This window comes from Geotrypetes seraphini, chromosome 1, assembly GCF_902459505.1.
Source record: "Geotrypetes seraphini chromosome 1, aGeoSer1.1, whole genome shotgun sequence".
NCBI classification, from domain to species: domain Eukaryota; kingdom Metazoa; phylum Chordata; class Amphibia; order Gymnophiona; family Dermophiidae; genus Geotrypetes; species Geotrypetes seraphini.
The window spans coordinates 496,414,639-496,435,481 of NC_047084.1; the positions used below are offsets into that span (position 1 = coordinate 496,414,639).

The window sequence follows — 20,843 nt, forward strand, 5'->3', positions numbered from 1 at the left end:
CCTTGGCCTGGAAACTCTCCCAATCTCAATCCAATCGAGAATGCAAGGGTGATAATGAAGAGAGCTGTGCTGACATGCATCCAACATCACTAGAAGATCTGGAGAACAAAATAAAACAGGTGTGGACAACTCAGATCACACCGGAATACTGCCAGGAGCTATGCCATTCGATGCCTGCCTGAATCCAAGCTGTACTCGACAACAAAGGACAACACTCAAAATACTGAAAAAAGGCTTTAAAAGCCACAAACATTGCTTATTTGTATTAATTTTGGACTAGTCAACAACTACAGTATTTTTGTGCATGTACTTCATTTAAAAAAAATGTTTCTTGGATTGTTTGCTTATACCTCTTGAGTGTTTCTTGCACAGAAATTTGCCCAGAATAAGTCTGAATCGGACTTAGACTTTCTTTTGATTGTGCCCCTCCACTTGTGTACAGCACCAAAAACATTTCACATGCTTTTCCCCAAACAAGACTGACACAAAATCTCCAGTGTGATCCAGACATCACTCATTTTCAAGAGCCCGCAGATATGATCAATAACTGCCCTGAGAGAATGATGCACTGCCTCGGTGCAGAAAAGGCAAGTGCTTTATGGAATCTGATTTTATTATGGTCTCGGGTTCTTTACAGAAATGTAGTTTTGATGAAGACTCATTTTTATACTGGTTTTTGGACCTTAGGGATTGGGGTGTTGCCTGTGAAAGAGGAGCATGTTCATTCTGAATGGATGAGCATTTAAGGTAGGGATGCCAAAGTCCCTCCTCGAGGGCCGCAATCCAGTCGGGTTTTTAGGATTTCCCCAATGAATATGCATGAGATCTATTAGCATACAATGAAAGCAGTGCATGCAAATAAATCTCATGCATATTCATTGGGGAAATCCTGAAAACCTGACTGGATTACAGCCCTTGAGGAGGGACTTTGACACCTGTGATTTAAGGTCTATCCTATTATTTTTATTCATTTGATTTTTATTGTAAACCACTGATCTATACCCACAAGAAGCAGCAGTACAGTACTTCTCTATCCACTTATAGTCATCCTTCCCCATGAAGACACCAATTTTGTTCCTTCTTGTGCCATTCATGCTGCAGACTGGGAGTTAATTGCATGTTTCTCTAACCTAGCAGTTGCACCATGGCAAACTTATCTCAGATTTGTTTGTGTATAGCTGCCTTCAACTCTTAAGGACATGCTGAGCATCATTCTGCCAGCTAGGCCCGATTCTTGTGTTTTCATTTGGATGGCCTTCGCTGTAATAATGATAACAGGCAGTATTTGACAACACTGAAATGTTTAATATGTCCTTGTTCATGAACCCAAATTGCATTTGCTACACTAAATCTTATTTGTAAGTATAAAAGTATGAAATCAATGTCAGATTTTTTTAAAGGTCTTATTTTAACAGCACAAGGAGAGATGGTCCAACAGTAGGGGGGAGGGGGGAACATGGGTAAAACCCTGACTCCAGCAACCCATTTGAAAAATAATGCTTTCACTTTTTCAGTAAATCCTAACACTATGTGTGTGTGTGTGTGTGTGGGGGGGGGGTTTCTGTAGAAAAATATTAAAAAAATGTGTGCATGAGTTTATACATTAGCCTTGATAAAAAGTAGGATACAAATGATTGCTGCTTGCTAACTTAGTTATAAAGGTAAGTGTACTGTATTGTGTACTTGTAGGAAATAGTGTCACAGGTGTATTTTGGAGTGTGCAATTTGATGGTTGTAGATCATGTTGAAACACAGAATACAATACTGAAAATATATAGGGGGGAATTCTATAAATGGCTCCCAAAGTTACATGCTGTTAAGATTTGCGCTAAGGGCACTATGTGCGGAGCAACCTTTACAGAACACTAGCTTAGCACAGATCTCACACTTTAACTCTGGGCCTAGCACCTACACGTAAATGCTGGTGCACAAGTGACGGCAACAGGGCACATGAATGACCCTAGCCTGGATGCACTACAAATACCGACTGGATTGCTGTTGGCCAATTCTCTGGCCGATTTGATTGATGTGCTATCAAGTTTGCATGCAAATACAACTAACCAATCGCTCAGTGAGCGATTGACATACGCGCAGAGCCCTAACAGCAGTGACAGGGGAAGCAGCCACCGGAAATTGCGTCAGAGGAGAAGCTTCCACCCACAGATGCACGCGATTGCAGGCAGGCTCGGCCGGCTTGAGCAAGTTACTTTGGAAACTAATGCGCTGCGAAGCTAAGGGGGAAGGAGGGAGGGGGGCCGCACGCGATCGGTGACCACGTGCGTTCCTCCCTTAACTGTGGGGACAAGGCCATTTACCGCTCCACGGGGCGGCAGATGGCCTTGTCCCCGTGCCCGCAGTGAGCACTCCCCCCCCCCATGTCATTCTCTACTTCTGGGTTTTAAAACCCAGATGTCATAATCCATCCTCCTTTTTCTGGAACCATAAGGTAATCCTAACTCCATCCCTGTGGGCTCTGTCCCTGTCCCTATGGCCGCCCCATCCCCTTGTCGTTCTCTAATGCATACATAAGGCCTACAGAGCAACCCTGATTCAAACTGAACCAAGTCAAGTGTAAACAAGCTAAAGAAACATCCCCCCAGCCTCCTGCTGTCCTGATTATCTCTTATTTCTCATGTAAGCGATTCATACAGAGCAGCATATACTGTACTGTCTTTTTAACTGGTAGACAAACAAAGCAGGCATTTTCCTGTAAACTACATCAAGCAGCCTGGAAGGAGATGCTATCTACTCTCAGAAACATTTAAGAAAAGAAACTGTTTGTTAGCTTTGCAAAGGACAAAGAAAGGCGATGCTTCCAGCCCCCCTACCCCGGCACAAAAATGTCCAAGGAAACCAGTAATTGGCTCTCAAGGCCAAAGCTATAATTTGAACGCTGACAAAAAGCGAACGGGTAGACAAGTGCTAGCGTCTCTCGTTAGCCATGAAACCTTCTTTCTGATATATCTATTATCTAGGGGTATTAAAAAAATCCCCTACAGTCAGGCCAGCGAGCATCTAGCGGGAACGCCGAGCTAAAAGCTCGGTTCCCATGCACAAGCTGCCAGCTCTGGCAGGGCGTGAAATTGATGTGCACTGGGAGAAGTGGGATCAACGCGATCTTCCTCCCTCGAATCAACAAGAGATTGCCGACGTGTTACACAAGCCCGATCTTGTCTCTTTAAGGAGACACTGGACCCTAATTAGCCAGCGTGCCAAGCCTAAGGAGTGTGGGGGGGGGGAGGGAGAAAGAGCATCCAACCCGGACACCTCATAGCAGAAGGAGAAAAAGAACGAGCAAACGCGCGCGCGTTCCCCGCCCACCATAGATTGCTTTCAAGTTTCAGCAGGGCTCACTGCGCGCGCTCGCGCGCTCGCACACACACAGGCTGTTCTTCGAGACCCACGTTACTTTGATTGACAACTGAACAAATGTTTCCCCTGTTCGAATGCTCCAACTGAAGCACGTCACAGGTTCTCTCTCCGCTTCGCTTCTCGCCCTGCTCTCCAGCTAGGGGAAGGGTAGAACGAATAGCCGTCGTTGATTGGCCAAAGCCGCTGGAAGACGCGACGGCCCCACGTGGGAGGCAAAGCACCAGTGCCCCTCCTCTCCTTGTGCCCCATTGGTCAAACGGATGGACGTGATGGGCATTTAATACCAGCGGGCCGATTAGCGTCCCGTCGCACATGATTGGTTGTAGCAAGACGCCTTGGTTGGGTGTTTTTTTTTTTCTCTTTTCTTTTAATAGGGTTGGCGGAAAAGAGCAAGTGTGATGGGAGGGGTCTTGAGCGAATGCTCGCTGTGGTTTCTGGGGAAGGTAGTTCTTTAATGCTGGTTTGGAGGTTGATTAGACCGGAGCATACCTCGGCAATTTAACTCCATTTCCCAGCGTCCCGGCATATTGCCTGCCCTAGTTTTGTGAATATGTATCAGAATGTTAATAGTGCGCTACTGCTAAATTTGGTCAAAGAAGTCACCTACACAGAGCGTGTTGTGAGAGCTGTATGGTAGCAGCGTTTTGGACTGCTGCTTTCCTTGTCCGTGTGTGTGTGTGTGAGCGCGCGCGCGCGCCTCTTTCTGTTTTTTTTCTTTTCCCTTTTGTAAGGAGCTTGTGTTCGGTGACACTCCAAAGAGTACGGGAGGAAGAAAGAAAGAACAAGGAAAGAGAAGGGACCCCCGACACACAACATTTTAACGATTAAATTTTTCCTCTCTAGAATATTTTTGTTTCCAGCAAGAATAAGAAAACAAATAAAGGGGGGGAAAAAATCACACATACACACACCAAAAGGAAGACGAGCGAGCAAGGTGTGAAAACGAGGAAAAGGAAACCTGAGGTGCACTTTGCAGCCAGAGTCGGAAAGTGGTGGTAGAGAGAAAGAGAGCGATTCGGATACGGCGGTCACTTTCCAAGGGATTTGCCGCACCGAGGAGGATCCGCTGCTGCTCCGGTGACCGTGCTCCTGGCCGGGGGATCTCCCGTGCCCTCCTTTTGCAGCCTTCTTCGCTCCTTTCTCAGCGGGATGAGGAGCTCCCGGCCCTGACCCCCCCTCCCTGCCTTTCCCCGTGCAATGCTGGTGCGTCCCGCCCGGGGAGCTCCTGACACTCGGTGCTGCCTCCTTTGCCCGTGACCCCCGAGGCTGGGGGGTGGGGAGGGGCTCTGGTGCAGCGGGATCTCGGTGGTGGAGGAGGAAGAGGAGGTCTCTCGCGCTCTCAACCAGCGGCTTGGATGATTCGGGACCTGAGCAAGATGTACCCCCAGAGCCGACACCCGGTGAGTGTGGCGACGTGTGGGGGAGGGGGGGCCACTGAAGACCCCCCCTCCCCCCCCCGTGGGGCTTGTGCGGGGGCAGGCGGGTGACAACAGCCTTGCTGCTGCTCTGGAGCGATCGCGCTCTCCCAGGAGCAGCCAGGACTTGACTTGTAGCCATTTTCTTATTGTTTGCACCAGAGAGGTTGCTGCGCTGCTTCTGCTTGTCTAGATACTATTGATTGGAGTTTTAGTAGTGTGTTTTGTCTTTTTTTTAACAATTATTTTTGCTAATGGTGGAAAGTAAATTAATCTGTCCCAATCCAGGCTTTCGCCTTTGCTTCTACCCGCATCTTTAGGCTTAGAATAGTATTTTTTTTTTCTTTGGAGAAACGCGCAATTGGCGCGGGGGGGGGGGGGGAGGGAGGGAGGAGTAGTTAATATTAAGTGCATCTACCCCCCTGGTTTGATGTTTGTACCTCTTCCCGGTGTACGGGGGGGGGGGGGGGGTTAGAGGTTGCGTTTGGTTATTTCTCCTCCCCTATCTTCTTGCCGAGTTGGCCTGTAATTAATGTTTATTATTTTAGGCTCCGCACCAGCCAGCTCAACCCTTTAAATTCACCATCTCGGAGTCCTGTGATCGGATTAAGGAGGAGTTCCAGTTCTTGCAGGCTCAATACCACAGGTAATGGTGTTTACTTTCGCCCTGTCTCGTGTTTGTTTAGCTCTTGTTGTCAGATCTTGTTTGCTTTTCTGCTTTGGTTCTTCTCTCTTCCCCCCCCCCCTCTCCCCCTCCCTTCTTCTGCCGCCGCCGCCTTTCCTCTTTGCACCTTGTCGACTGTTTTTAACTCCTAAGGAAAGAGGAAAGACAGGTTCACCCCGTCAGACAGGTGAGAGTCGAGCAGCAGCAGCTTCTGCCACAGCCACAAGGGGAAGGGAGTGATATTGGGAGTCTTGGGGCAGCATAAGAAAGAGCATCAGGGGTAGGATATGCTTAGTTTTGTGACTACCCCGGAAGGAGAAGGAGGGGGGACATGCACTGCCAGGCCTCTCTCTCTCTCTGTGTTATCCTGTCCCAGCACATCACCTCTGTTCTCGCCTCTGTTTCTGTCTTAACCTCCAGGAGAATGCTGGGATGCCTTTTCAGTTATCTTCAACCCATGTGGCTTTTGCATTTTTATTGGCAGCTGCTAGTTCTTAGGCCATATTTTATCACCTTGGCAAGTTTGAATCATGACTTAACCTATAACAGGGTCTGTTTTCCTTCAGCATTTTAAAACTCCTGGTCAGATTTTAGTCTTCTGTTAGGCAAAGTTTTTAAGGTGCCTAAATGCAGACTTGACAATATTTATACAGTATTTATTTAGTGACTTGACAGGCTGTGAAGTATTGTAAGAATTATCCTAAGGCATTTCTGACTATGACTATCAGATCCTTCAGATGTGTATTCAGGTACTAGAAGCTGCACTTCAGAGGAAGAATCTTTTTCTCCTACATTCTCCTTATTAAAATGGAAAGAGCTCAGCTTGGATGTTTTGTCTAAATTTGCTCAACTGGAATTTGCCTAATGGACAAGTTTCACATTACCTTATTAGTCAGCTAATGGGAGAGAGAGAGTCTACCCCTAAGCCAGCCTCTTTAGGGCTTTGACTTTTTGTTAGTGTACATTGGGTAGAAGTGATTTTGTCATTTTGAGCTACATCTTACCGTATTTTGAAATACCCTCCATACTTCTGTTTTGGAACAGTTTAAAACTGGAGTGTGAAAAACTGGCAAGCGAGAAGACTGAGATGCAGCGACATTATGTCATGGTAAGGAATCCGCAGGGCACATTCAGATATCTTCTTTTATTTGCATTGTTGGGCACGCTGAGATCCTCTGCTTTAAACTGCACATGGGGAGGGGGTGGGGGGCAAATGGTTTGGAGGTGCAGAGTGTACACTGATTTCTGCTACTTCCAGGATTGGTGCATTTTCACAGCCTATTTTTTTTTTCCCGTCCCATAGTATTACGAGATGTCTTATGGATTGAATATAGAGATGCACAAGCAGGTAGGCAAACTTTCTGTTCTCTTGACTGAGTGATGGCTCCTCTCCCAACTGCTTTTTCTCACCCTGTTTATCTTTTCAATTTGTATACCTGCACAATGAACTGGCTTGATTCCTTTCCCTTCTCTTGTTTATGGGCACGATTGCGCAGTTGCAGTGGAGTCTTGTTGACATTATATGTGCTTTATTGGCATTTTTTAAAGTACTGTTTTCTCAGAGTTAATAAGTAACTCACTGGCACTACATAGATATTGTAAACTAGATATCCTGCAGAATAACTTGCCCTGAAATATATAAATATTAGACTTTTTAAGTAGAATATTAGGGATACCCTGGTAGTTGTTGTGTACATTTGATAGAGGTATATTATGGGGGAAAAAACTGGAAATGTGTTTAGAATTGTATAGAAAACTTTAAAAATAATTAAACCAAGCTAAAAAAAAGTCATGGTTTGTTTGTTTATTTATATTAAAAAAGGACCAATATTCAATCCCAAAAAATTGTAATCTAATCCTCATACTAGACCCTGGAGGCTACTTTGAGGTGAATATTACAGGAATGCACTGTTCAGATCTCCCTTAAGTAATAGGAGGGCATGATGACAAGCTGTTTTTTGTTTTAGAACAGGTTGGCAATTAGTCAAAAGAAAGCCTTTAATGATCAGTCAAGTACCCTGGCGTATATTTCTGCTGCATAAAAATGGTGGCTGCTTATGCTTATTTTCCCAACTTTTACTTAAATGTACATTTATATTTTTGGACTTGCGTCAATAGATAGGGATTGTGTATTCCAGCAAATCTCAAAGTGCTGATATATTTGTCCTGAGGCATGGTGTTTGGAGATGAAAAACATATAGCGTTTGTATTTTATTCAATTTTGTTGCATAGGGGTTGCTGAACAAAATGCAGTCTTTTGTGTTTTTACGAAGTTTGTATTAATGGCGGCATAAAGGTTTTTAAAATGCAAATACGGTGTATATTTATTTGTAGCTATTTTAATTTCCAAATAACAAATTGGTACCTCTTTGATAATATAAGTGCTAGCTTTTACAACTGAGTAGGCTGGCATTTTAATTTCAGTTGAAATGCCGAATACAGTTATGCTGATGGTCTCATTCACAGTTTAACAGAAATTATAGACCAAGTTATGATTAGATTTATGGAGGAATTGAGGTTTAACGAAGGTCCTTTCCCCCATTTCTGTCCAGATTAGTAATGTAAATAACACACCCTTATTCATAACACATTTATACTTAAGGATGTCATTAACTTCTGTTGGCTCAAACAAGGAAAAGAGGGTTTCTAAATAATTACAAGTGTTTAGGTTAGCTTTCTGGCTTCTGTGTTTGTTTTTTTTATGTCACAATTTTTCCCCCAAGCATCAAAATTAATTAGGAACTTTGATGATTACTTTAAAGACTTTGGACCTCATTCCAGAATGAATCAATTGAAAATTAAATCTTTAGTGTATAAGGCCATTTGTTGGCTCTTTTTCCCCCTTTGTGCATGCTGCTATTATCTGATAATCTAAGATGTTCTGCACCTTGTGATAGGCAGACAGAGCTTTACCATTCCAGTGAGAAATTGAATCTGTTTCTTTTTCTCCTTCCTCATTTGCTTTCTAGATACAAAATCTTAGGCCCCCCCTCCTTCCTTCACTCCCCAGTGAAATTGTGCCTTTTTCTGTTTTAGGCTTCCTAAATGTAATCATATCAGAAATCCTGAAGGCGGTTTATCACATTATGAAATACAGACAGTCCTGCAAACCACCTACTTATTATATTTTCTCTTTTCCCCCTTAAGCACAGAGGCATATCTGTCTTTATTTGTTTTCGTAGGCAGACAGCCTTGGTTCCTCTTAGCCTCTCTTCCAGATGTATTCACTGGATGCCCTTATAATGGAAAGCAGGCAGTAATGCAGCGTAGTTGCCCTGTGGCGTAATTGGGCCTAGTTCTCAAGATCAGGTTAGGCTTATTCATTTATTAGATTTGTGCCTCTGAGGGTTCAAGCGAATGCCTCCCCGGGGTTCTTGGAAAAACTCTGGTATTTGAAACCTTTGTGTGTAATATTTTTTTTTTCTTTTAAAGCTCTTGTACTTTCTGGCTGTTTGGCATTTATTTTTATGGAAGCTTTGCATTGCAAAATAAAAATCATGGTGGCAATAGTCAGGGCCCAGGGACTTAATGGGATGAGATTAAACACCTTTAGCATCCTAAAGTTGTGGGGGTCCATATGTCCTCCTCCCCGTCTAACTTTTCATGTGACATTCATCATTAGTCATCCTGTGCTGATTTTCATAGAAGACTATTAAAGTTGAACCTATGGGGAATTTGTCATTCTGAAAGGCAAGCTAATGCAATTAGTACCAATTAAAGTACATTTAGTAAATTGGATTTAATCTTAATTAAGTCTGCATGATGTTGCCAATTTTTAACAATTATGTTTGAGAACCTAATTAATTTAAATTTTGGTAACTGAGTAAATAGCAATAGGCTGGTTGAAGCACTCAGCCTGATTTTTGAGAAAACTAGGTGGGTGTGTGGGTGGAGGGATTTCTGAAACACTACTTGTGGTATTCGAGTATAAAATGCAAGCTTGGGAACTGGTCATATCTGCCTTGTTTTTGTTCATGTCTTATCGATTTGTAAGTTGCTGAATGGGGCAAAATTTTAATTTGAATTAATATCTCCATATTGTTTGGGTAGAAATGTTTGATGGGCTTAAGACTGATTTGACCCTAAAAGTACTGAGGACAATAGTACTGAATATAAAATCAATGCTGTGAATGCTCGCTCCTAACCTTGATGCTTTTGCAGAGAAATAGCAAATGAACACCAGAAGTGGTGGGGGAACCTGCAGTGTGGTTTGAGTGGTCGTGATCTGAGTAAAAACAAACAAAGAAAACCCCTTTATTGGATTCTTTGGAAATGCTTTGCAAGTTTTCTAAAATAAGATTCTTTGGCTGCCTCTGGTACATAGAAGCCAGATCCTCCTTTTTATTATTTTTAAGAATTTTAAAGTGAAAAATTGAATGGTAGCCAAATAGCCTCATTCCAGGGCATGGAAAGGCTCCTGCTGAAGCTGAGTAGCGACCATTTTGAGTGCTGCTGAAATATTAATTGAATAGAAATGAACGGGCTCGGCTGGCTGATAGGATATCATAATCATAGCAGCAGCAGTCGATGGTAAATGATGATAAATGGCATTAGGAACCTTTTAGCAAACTGTAATAACTACAAGGAGGGAAGCAGTATGGATTTGCATTATATCTGATACCCTCTAGTACCAAGCGGATTGCCAATACTGCTTGTTTAGCATTTTCTAAGGGCAATAGGATATTGATTTCTTACTTACAAGGAACAGCTCTATTTTCACCATTGAAAAGTATTGCAGGTTGTTAAGAAGGAATTGACTTGAAGAGGCCTGACTGCTGCCCATCATGGAGCAAATAAAGCAGAGCCGCTGGAGCATGGTGGAGCAGGGAGATGGGGGCCCTCAGCAATTTGCCGCTATTAATTTACCATGCTCGACAGCAAATCAATCGGCATCTACTTCATCTGCTGGAGAAAATGCTGTCCAGGGCAGATAAAAGGCCTTGCATGGTACAGGGAATAGACTGGCTCAGGCCAAAAAGAGGCTGAAGTTAATGTGTAAATAAGTGAAATCAAGGCTGCTGGTGCAGAGGAAGCTGTTTTTAATTAGGTTGGGACTTTTTAGTGAGCTATTTTAGAAAACTACTGAAGGGCCTGGAGAGCAAGCAAAGATTTATTGCCTTATTGAGGTAGCTTGTGGCTTACAGAACGTCCCAGCCTTAAGCAGTCTGGTTTCTTGTGCTTTTAGGACATGTTTGCTGAAAAGGGTAAATGCAGGAATCTGCTTAATTGAAATGTAGTGCTTTTGAATGCTCTATTTTCATATTTTGAAATGGGGAGGTTTCCTGTGCAAATACATTTTGATCTTAGCGGTGACCCCCCCCCCCTTTTTTTTTTTTTGCAATTTGTACATTAATGGAAGTAGGCCATCACTAATTGCTTTTTATACAAGAAGGCTTTCAGGGATGTTGTATGCCTTTAGCAGAAAGTCCGTAGTGGTGGCGGGTTGCTTTGTATGTGGTGCAAATGATGAAGGGCTGCAAATGTTGGGAGATGAAAAGGTGCGAGGGTAACGCAGGTTTCAGGAAGGAGAAAACATCTGGATTCCATCTGGATTTCAGAAAGGGAAGTCGGAAGGCAGGATAGTTGGAGCGATGGCCAGGCATCATCAATTCTGGTTTAATATTAGCTGTCTCACTAAGTGAAGTAAAATGTCATTGTTCCTCACACCCCACCTCTTTGTTTTTCTTTGTATGAAACTGAGAAATCTGTAGTAGTCTGCAGTTTGGCCGGGATTGAAAATCTACCCATTTTTGTGCACGCTAATAAAGGTTTTTGCTACTGAATTCTTAGTGTACACCTATGTTCAGCTGGCTGATTTCTCTTAGCCGACAGATTTTTCCCATCAGAAGATAGCTGATGTTTTTGTGCACTGTTTTGTGGGTTTCTTTCTCCTAGTAATTTGTATAGACTCGCCATCTTGAGCATAAACTTATTGCCCAGATTGTCATTTTTGTGTGGCACAAGAGCTAGAGGAAAGATGGTAGAACATGTTTTGTTCTGATCCAAGTTAGAATAGTTCTTGCATTAGATGCATAGTGAAGTGGATACGGCTTTTTTATTCATGTTTTCAAAAATGGATCAACTTCTTAGCATAACTCCAGTAGACTTATTATTTCATTCTTCCCATCCCTTAAAAAACAAATAAACAAAATGTAAAAATGAGGTTGAAAGGTGATAAGTGCTGGAAATGAAAGCAAACCAAAGCATGCTCTTTTAGTATTGGTGAGGGTGTGAGTGCTTGACCTCTTTCAACTCCTGCTTTGCTCAGGTACTGATGTGTTTGTTCAAGCAGGATCACTGCTTGAGTACAGCCTGCCTTTGGATTGTTTTGTCTCTCCTGGTTCCCTTCTGATTCTTCAGTCTGCCAGTAGGGGTGGTCATAATCAAAGCAGTGGCAACATTCAAAATGTGACTGGGATAGAGAGGTCTGAGACAAAGATCAAGAGAGCAATGAGGATGGTTGACTAGGGTCTTTAATGACACAATAGGTAGGGATCACTTGGCCAAGACACAATAACAAAAGCAACAATTATAATCTATAATACAGATACAAGTAAGGATAAAAATACAGAAGCAATAATTTATTTAAGAATTGGTTTATAAGTTTTTCTGTAATAGCTCATAGCTCAGGTTCTGTAGCTATTTTCCTGTCCCTACAGGGTTTACAATGTAAGGGGCCCTTTTAATAAAATTTTGGTATAAGGGCCCCTAAATTTATACCTAAAACGATATATGGTTAAGTTATTTGTCCAAGGTCATAAAGAACATGAGTGGAATTTGAGCTCTGTTTTCATCAGATGTCAGCCTTTTGTGCTAACCATCAAGTTAATCTTCCTCTCAGCTAATAGATCAGCTACTGTAGTTTATTGTGGCTGCCAGAGCTCCTCCAGTGCAGCTGCTCCCAGTGTTTCTGAAGGGCCGACATATATTAATTGATGTCCGATGCACAGACTTCTAAGGCACATGGACAAATTGTCCTCACCCAATGTAAATGTGTTCTTCAAATGTAGCAGATCATGCTGATTTGCCTTAGAAATGGGTGTGTGATAATTGCAGAATCGATACTTTGCACAGAGATTGTACCAAGACATGGATAAGCATGGCATGTATGTGTTACACGCATTAGCTGCATATGTACAATGCCAGATGTATATTATATGTGTAAATTATTGATATGGAATCGGGTACATTTCTGCAGTCACATGCATTGTCTAGCATTTCATAGCTGCAGTGCCTTACCCCTGTATTCAGTAACATAAATACCTCAGGTCCTCATCTCCCACCCCCTCTCCCTTTGTGTGTATTCACTAGATTTCTACTCATCCCTTTCAATAAAACAAGAAAAGTTGTGGGTGATTATCTCTGCACAAGAAAAGAAACCCCTGCAAAATAGCAAGCTAAGTTCCTACTCCTTGGACCATGTACAACAGTGTATCGCAAACTTTTCCAAGCCGTGACATGCTAAACTCAGGGCTGCGGATGGAGGGTCTTCCCAGATGCGCAAATGTTGATGCGATGATGTCATGCTCATTTGTGAAGGTATCACGTTGACGTCTGCACATGCGTGGAAACTCTCCAGATGGAGGCCCTTAGCTTGTTAACCCTAAAATGACTAGGCTGGTGGGGAGATGCGGAGAGCAGGAGAGGCGCCAGCTGACTCGCCTACACGACGTGCCTCTTGTGGCACACAGTTTGCAATACACTGATGTACAAAGTCCTTAGTATTTAAAAACCAGGCATTGGGGTCTTGTGCTGTTCTTTGCATCCAGGTTTAGTAGTATGCCATCTAGTGGGTGGCCAAAATTGAAACCAGTCCAGCTCCTGTTCCCAGTTTTGGCCTATCTTATCACTCTGATGGTCGAGCGGTTAGTTGGGGGCAGAGTGATCCCCAGTTGTTCTTGCCCTTCTCATGTGAGCAAACAGAATGACTACCAAAACTTCCAGTGGCAGTCTCAAGATTGCCACTTGAGGCCATGACAACCATTTTGAGAGTGGAGCTAGAACAAGCAGGAGTGACTGCTAATCTCCCTGCCCTAACTAGCCACTAGACCACCTGGTGATAAGATAGGCCTAAGGCTGGTGGTGGCAGCCTGAGGGTGATTTGAGGGGAGGGATTAGGAGCTCCTTCAATTTATGGGGTAGGGAAGGAGGAGAACCATGAAACATAGAACAAAATATATCATTTCAACTGAAAATGCACCACTGTTTTTGGCCAAAACTGAAACAAGGCTGAATTAAGATTTCAGGTCTATTTTGGTGCCAAAACAAAAACTCGTTCATCATTTCTTTAGATTTGAGTGAACAGTAGGCTGAAATTTGTGCCATCTTCAAATCTACAGCAACCACAGTGGTGCAGAAAATCGTGCACAGAATCCATGCTAAGCTTTCTGGCCTTAGTAAGGCACATTTGACATTTCTGTATTTGCTTTCTCTATTTCACTGAGCTTGGGAGTAGTACAGAGGCTAGAAGGATTCTGGGGGTGGAGAGGGAGAGACTCGAGAGTCCCCTAATTCAGACACGTTTGTATGAGGCACTGGTCTGGACTAGAGGTGTGCACAGGGATGTACTGTAATCTTGTTCCCATCCCTGGCATAAATGGATCTTATGTCATCAGTACCACAGATTTCCCATCCCCGCAAAGATCTATTTTTTTTTGACTCTAGCAGGGATCAGTGGCTATTTATTTGTTTATTCAATTGTTTAGCCTGTCCTCCCAAAGGAGCTCAGAATGGGTTACAAATCAGGTACTCAGGCATTTTCCCTATCTGTCTTGGTGGGCTCACAGGCTAGGGACAGGGGTAGGCAATTCCGGTCCTCGAGAGCCGGAGCCAGGTCAGGTTTTCAGAATATCCACAATAAATATGCATGAGATAGATTTACATCTCAAGGAGGTAGTGCATGCAAATCCATCTCATACATATTCATTGTGGAGATCCTTAAAACCTGACCTGGCTCCGGCTCTCGAGGACCGGAATTGCCTACCCCTGGGCTAGGAAAACACTGCACTAGATTAACTAATTTATCCATACTTCCAGGATGCTGGTGCTGTTAGTAGTACCTTCTTCCACCTTGGCTCAAATTCCTTACTGCTCACACTAACCTTTTTATCCTGAGGTCCAAAGTCACAAAACAGCCCCCCCCCACCCCTTCTTTACAAACGGGAGCTGTTTTAGAAAATGTTGAAAGATGATTCTGCTCCTTTTTTTTTTTTTCCCTTGGCCTGGAACATTTTGTCATTGTGTTGTGGCTAGATAATAAATGACAGCGCTGCTGGCAGTCTAGGGAGTTGAAGGGAAGGAAGGAGGAAATCAATTCACCTTGAAGTGTTATGTTTGGAGAATTAGAGTGGGTGTGGCAGCTTTTTAATTTTTATCCGAGACCCTGAAATGCTAAATGTGATTAGAAAATTGCTTATTCTCGCTGTAAACTAATTTCTGTAACCGTTTTGACCCTGTCTGGGATGGAAAAAATTGTATTTAGAGCAAATAATTAGTTTGCTTTCATTAACATTCAGACCAGAGTGTGAAAATTAATTTACTGCTTCATTACTGGTGTTGCAAGCAAACTTTATTTTTTTTGTGCTAGTTGTTGGCTGCCTGCACTATAAAGTTTGACTTTCATGACAGAATGTCATGAATGATGCATACTGTACTTTTGATTGGCCATGGAGTTTAGAAGATTATGTTTGCCTTGAACATTTTCATACACTGTCCTCCCAAAAAAGGGAACTTCTTGCTAACACAGTGTATCGCACACTAGTGTACCTCCTGAGATTTCAGGTGGGGGAGGAGGAGAGGCGTCGGCTGATTTGCCTACAGGATGTTCCTCTCGCTGATGCCTCTTCTCTCCGGCCCTCTTCCCTGCTGGCACCTCCCACTGGTGTCTAAGGGCCCTTCTGGAGGGCCTTCGCGCATGCATGGACGTCGATGTGATGACATCACTCATGGACGTGGCATCATCACAGTGATGTCTGCACTCTTCCAGATGCCTCGCACCATGGCCACTACGTTTAGTGTGCTGCGGCTCGAGAAAGTTTGCAGGACACTGCTCTAACAGAAGGCAAAAGAAAAAGGGTAACCTTTGTTATTGAGGAGCTGAAATGAATTGTAACATATTGGGGTGGGGTGGGGGGTGGAATATGTTTCCTGTGCACCTCAATCTAAAGATTTATCTATCGGTTCTTGTCATCTTGTTATGATTCAAATCTGTCCCGCTGCACTGGAAAAATGGAGGTAGTAGGCTATTGTCTGATTATGGAAGGGACAAAGTCCCTTTGGGCCTCTTTAATATGTGTGACTGATTTCATTAATAACGAAGTGCAGGCCTTGACAAAATCTTCTTTCATTCTAGGAGCCACCTCAAAACCAGTGGCTAAATCTCCTCACTTGGGACTAAATTTTAGTAAAAGGCCCCCTAAGACTTTTTTCCCCATTTTGTTGCCATGAGAAAAAAACTTAGAGCCAGATTCTCAAAACTATAATGCAGATTATCTCTGTATTTAGAGAGCTTTCTAGCAGTCTCCGACAATGGCATGCAAAATGGGCTCTTAAACATTGAAATGAGCACGCCGGTGGATTATTGAAAGTCGAGCCATTTTCTAAGAGTGATGCCTGCTTTTGGCGACAAAAATCAGCGACTGGTCTGGGGGTGCCTGTACAGTGCCAGCACGATTAGAAGTGCATCTTGTGGCGTATGTGTCACATTGGCTAATGAAAAAAATAAGTTACATGATTCTCATAAACTAGGTTTTTTTGTGGGAGAGGTAAAAAGCATGCTTCTTGAGCACGTGTATGATACCTGTGTCTTATGTGTTTCTTCTGGCTGTGGTTCATGATAAAATTTTACATTAAAAGCAAATGACAAGATTTACCTGAATTATAGTAGTTTTTAGGAGAGAAAGGCCAGTTTTATGCCAACGTTGCTTCTCTCCTCCTCCCTTCCTTTCTTGCTTTATTGTCACACTGGGCTTTGCAACACAAACTGCTCGCGCTGTGCTTGTTGCGTTGCTTTCCCGGCACATAAGCGCATTCACACCTCTTTCCTGCGCATGTGCCGATCACTGTCAGCAGCTACTTGACGCATATAAATTTAGCCAATCTTCGCTACTGTCCGCCGTGATTTTTTCCAGAATGTCTTGCGCTTTTGAATTCGTTACCGGAACGCCTGTGACAGCACCCCGTTGGTTTTTAACGCTTGATTTACTAAAGTCAGGATTCTCAAAAACAATCTCCTAATGTGCCACCTCATAGGGTTGACGGACCAGCAGCCCCCTCCCTTAAGCGTTCGGGTGTGACTTAACCTCTTTGGTTCAGTTGTCAACTGTGGCTGGGGTCTACTAGTTTCCTCCTCTTACCTCTTGCCATTTTAAATTTTTCATCCCTCCTGTTCTGAGTAGCCTCAGGGGTTAACAAGCAGTTTACTCCTGCCGCAGTAGACATCAGTGCATAGTGCATGAAAAATAGCTGATTAAAGCAGTTCTGCAACATGCAGAGCTGTGCGTTGATGGCTGGCATTGAGCTCCTGCAGTTGACTTTGGGACTGGCATTGGGACCCGGCCTTGGAAGCCTTTCTTCCTCCCGCTCACCAATAATTTTAAAATCATGTCCCTGGTGTCTAATGGCTGTTTCTCTCCTCCCCCCTCTGACCAATACCTCTCGTGGCAGGAACCATGTTCACTGGTTCTAATCTACGATTTGTGAGTCGCTCTATGCCTAAATAGGTTCAAGGCAACTTACAATTCAAGTAGTGGGCAAAAGATAGAAGAAATGGGTATAAGGAGATATTGCAGGGGAGGAGGGAGGAGTGAAGTCCTCTACAGGAAAGTATTGAGGAGATATTTGAAGTACAATTTACATAGGAAAGGAAGAAACCTGTGAGTTTGAACAAGCTACTGATTGTCAATGGAATATATTGCATTGAAGAGGAGAGCCTTTAGTTTCTTTCAGGCAGGGTGACGGGAAAAAAACCAAAATAAAAAAACCTCCAGGCTTGGACATCTTTTGCCCACCCAGAATCTTAAACATGTTTCTGGTGTCTAGTGGCACCCTCCCCCCCCCAGATTCTGTGTTACATATGGAAGGAGTCATGCATCTGGGGCAGTCGGAATTTCTCCCTTATATGGCACACTGGCCCTGCCCATTGTATACCAGAATGCATTGGGTGGGGCAGGAACTGCCAATCGCTGCTGAGACACTTATTTATTTATTTAGTTTTATGACCCGTCCTCTCAGGAGAGCTCAGAATGGATTACAAGATTACATGCATAATACAGAACGGGTTACAAGAATACATACTTAGAACATTCAGTGGAGTGTGTGTTTCAGTTGCCGGTGATTAATACATGGTGCAAGATAGAACAGAGGTTTGTATACAAGGAATAAGGAATTTGAGAAGGAGGAGAGGTAAGGGATAGGTATAACGCTAGGTATTCAGTTTCTATTCGCGCTTAACACATTTCAGATTACAGCTGATTCCAGGGTTTATAAAAGATGGACAAAAGATACATATGAGTAGTGGTTTACTTACTAGGAAGATATGGAAATAAGTAGGAGAAATTGCATGGCCAGAAGCATAAGTACGACAAAGGCTAAATTGTTTTGGTTTGTTTATACCGGTTTAGAATACATGCGTGTTGAATACATCGCATCGTATTGTGGCTGATTCCAAAATTAATGGCTACTATGCAAGTTTCTTGGTTGAGTGCTTTGGTCTGAGAGAGTTAAGTAAACAGGTATTCACTGACTTCCTGAAGATTAGTAATGAATTGAGTGAGCAGATCGGTCATGGGCTTTGATTCCAGAGTTTGGGTATGAAGTGTGAGTATGAGCTTCTGCTGGCTTTTGCATATAACAGCGAGTGGCCAGGTGGGACTGTCGGACGTTTTTTCTTCTTGGGATCTTAGAGGGCGATTAGGTGATAGGTTGGGAGCTTGTCTTGCATGTATCTTGGGATCATGTTATGAAAGGATTTGTAGTTTAAAGTTAAGGCCTTGAATATGCAGTTTGTTTATGGGTAGCCAGTTTGCTGAGGCTAATGCGGGGGTGATGTGCTCCCGGATGCTGAGGTTTTTTAGAAGACGGACCACTGATCCTTCAAACTTTCAGTTTGAGTTACAATGAGAATAAAGTACACTGCTTTGTGCCTTTAAAATACTGTCAGACACCAGAGTTAGAGAGAGAGCTGATATTATCTGTCACCTCTACAATCAACAGGGAAGGTTGTTTTTTTTGGGGGGGTTCCTCCCCTACTTCCCCCCCTTTCTACCTTCCACGACAGCTGTGAAATGTTATTAGGAAGCGAAATTATTAAGCTCAAATCAACGCACAGATAAGGTCTTAGCAACCAGTCCCTGATTAAAGGGTTAACGGACTCTTCCCTTCCTGCCTACCTATTCAAACCACCACATCCATTGTTTTACTTCCCTGCTTTCATCCCAACAACGACGGCTCACTGTAAGCCAAAATACCTCAGGCAATTCACCGTTCATCTATTGATTAGGCAGCAGGAACCAGCAAAGAAAAGTTACTGCTGTAAATGTGTCCTGCAAGCTTCCCGTGTTGGACTGACACTGCCAGAAAGGCCAAAAGTCACTTCTTATCAGCCTCAATCTTTTGTCTTATATGAGAACAGATTAATACCATACTTGAGTCATAAATCCCATTGACATATGATGTAGTCGTATGTGGGATGATATTGCATATTAAACCCCCATTGGAACGATATAAATGTCGGCTTCTTCTTCTTATGACCGGGATAGCCATGCAAAGGTTATTCACAATTGGAAAAACTGCGATTGCCTTAGTTTTACTTTTTTGGTAGACGAATATATGCTTATGTTATAAGTATGAAAAGATGAACGCTGATATGCTGTGGCACAGTAAGTTATTTAAATTAGTTTGGGGTCCATTGATGTCTTTTGTGGCTTCGTTATAGTTGTTTTTATTTTTATTTTTCGTTGTTTAGTTCACACACATCTGTGGGAGGGAGGGTATGTTTTTGTTCTGTAATGGAAGAATGGATGGGAATAGGGGTTCATTTTTCTGTATTGTTATTTAGTGATTATAAGTGCTTATTATGATTATTATTATATGTACTAGTGTTTAAACCCGTTACATTAACGGGTGCTAGAATATATGTCTGTCTGTCTTTCTTTCTTTCTGTGTCTCTCCCTGCCCCTGTCTCTCTCTTCTTTACTTTCTGTCTTTCTCCCTCCCACTGTCTGTCCTCCTTTCTTTCTGGTTCTCTCTCTGGCACCCTGTCTGTCTGTCTGTCTTTCTTTCTGTCTCTCCCTGCCTGCTGTCTTTCTGTGTGTCTGTCTTTCATTCTAATGTGCTGCCTGCCTGCCTGTCTTTCTGTCTCTCCATGGCCCCCCTTCTGTCTCCCCTCCCCCAAAGCAAACCAAGATTGCTCCCAGGCCCCCTTTCCCTCTCCGTCCCCTCCACTTCCCTGTGCAGCAGCAGCATTATCCCAGGACAAGCAGGCAGCATATTCTTGACTGATGGGCGACGGCACCGACGGAGCCCCGGTACGGACAATTTTAGAGTGATTGCACTCTAAGAACTTTTAGAAAGTTCCAGCTAGGCCGCACCGCGCGTGCGCGAGCGCCCTCCCGCCCGACAGAGGCGCGCGGTCCCCAGTTTTCTTAATTCCGCGGAGCTAAGAAGACGCGTGTTTCCAACGGCTGTTGGAAGTTTTTTTCTATTTCACTTGCCTTCCCGCTCGCGCGTATTTTTCTCTTCATATTTTATTTCTTTCCTTCTTTTTTACCTTTTGTGTAAAAAAAAAAAAAAAAAATTCTTATTTTTCAGATTTTTTATCGAATTTGACCCGGCGGGGCCTGTTGGCACCATCGAAGCCTCGGGCTTCGATTTTGCTACAGCGGTATTTCCCTTCATGCCCCCGTCACCGGGTTTCAAAAAGTGTCAACGGTGTGCGCGCCCTATCTCCCTTTCCGACCCACACAAGTGGTGCCTCCAGTGTCTGGGTCCGGACCATAGGGCTGAAACCTGCACCCGCTGTAGTTCTTTACAAAAAAGAACTTTAAAAAATCGACAAATTCAGCAGCGGATCCTTTTCGGTACCGCTATGGAAGTTGCACCGGTATCGACGTCGACGACTTCCTCCAAATCGACTCCGACTACCTCGGCACCGCCAGATCCATCGGCGGTGTCGACTCCTGTAGGTAAGCCGGCTAAGAAGCCTTCCCCTACTGTTCTAGGCCAGCCAGTCGAGCATGCAGTGAGCCAAGTCCTGCAGACTGAGCGCCGGCCCCGTAAACGCTCCGCTCCCATTGAAGTCTCGGCCTCTTCATCGGCATCGACTTCACCCGAGCGTCGAGCGGCACCGAAGGTACCGAGCAAGAAAAAACCGGTACCGGTGCCGGTGCCAACGT

At 43.6% G+C, this 20,843-nt stretch overlaps 1 protein-coding gene across 4 annotated transcripts in view; it reads left to right on the plus strand.

Moving 5' to 3' along the window:
- Positions 1–3,751: 3,751 nt before the first annotated feature.
- The window catches only part of TLE4 (TLE family member 4, transcriptional corepressor), a 410,973-nt gene continuing 393,881 nt past the window's right edge, over positions 3,752–20,843 (plus strand). For all 4 annotated transcript variants that reach the window (XM_033927147.1, XM_033927157.1, XM_033927165.1 and 1 more), the window contains exons 1-4: positions 3,752–4,772; positions 5,336–5,433; positions 6,496–6,559; positions 6,755–6,799. In XM_033927147.1, coding sequence (XP_033783038.1) covers positions 4,728–4,772; positions 5,336–5,433; positions 6,496–6,559; positions 6,755–6,799 — 252 coding nt within the window. In that variant the 5' untranslated portion in view covers positions 3,752–4,727. The remainder of the gene's footprint in view (positions 4,773–5,335; positions 5,434–6,495; positions 6,560–6,754; positions 6,800–20,843) is intronic.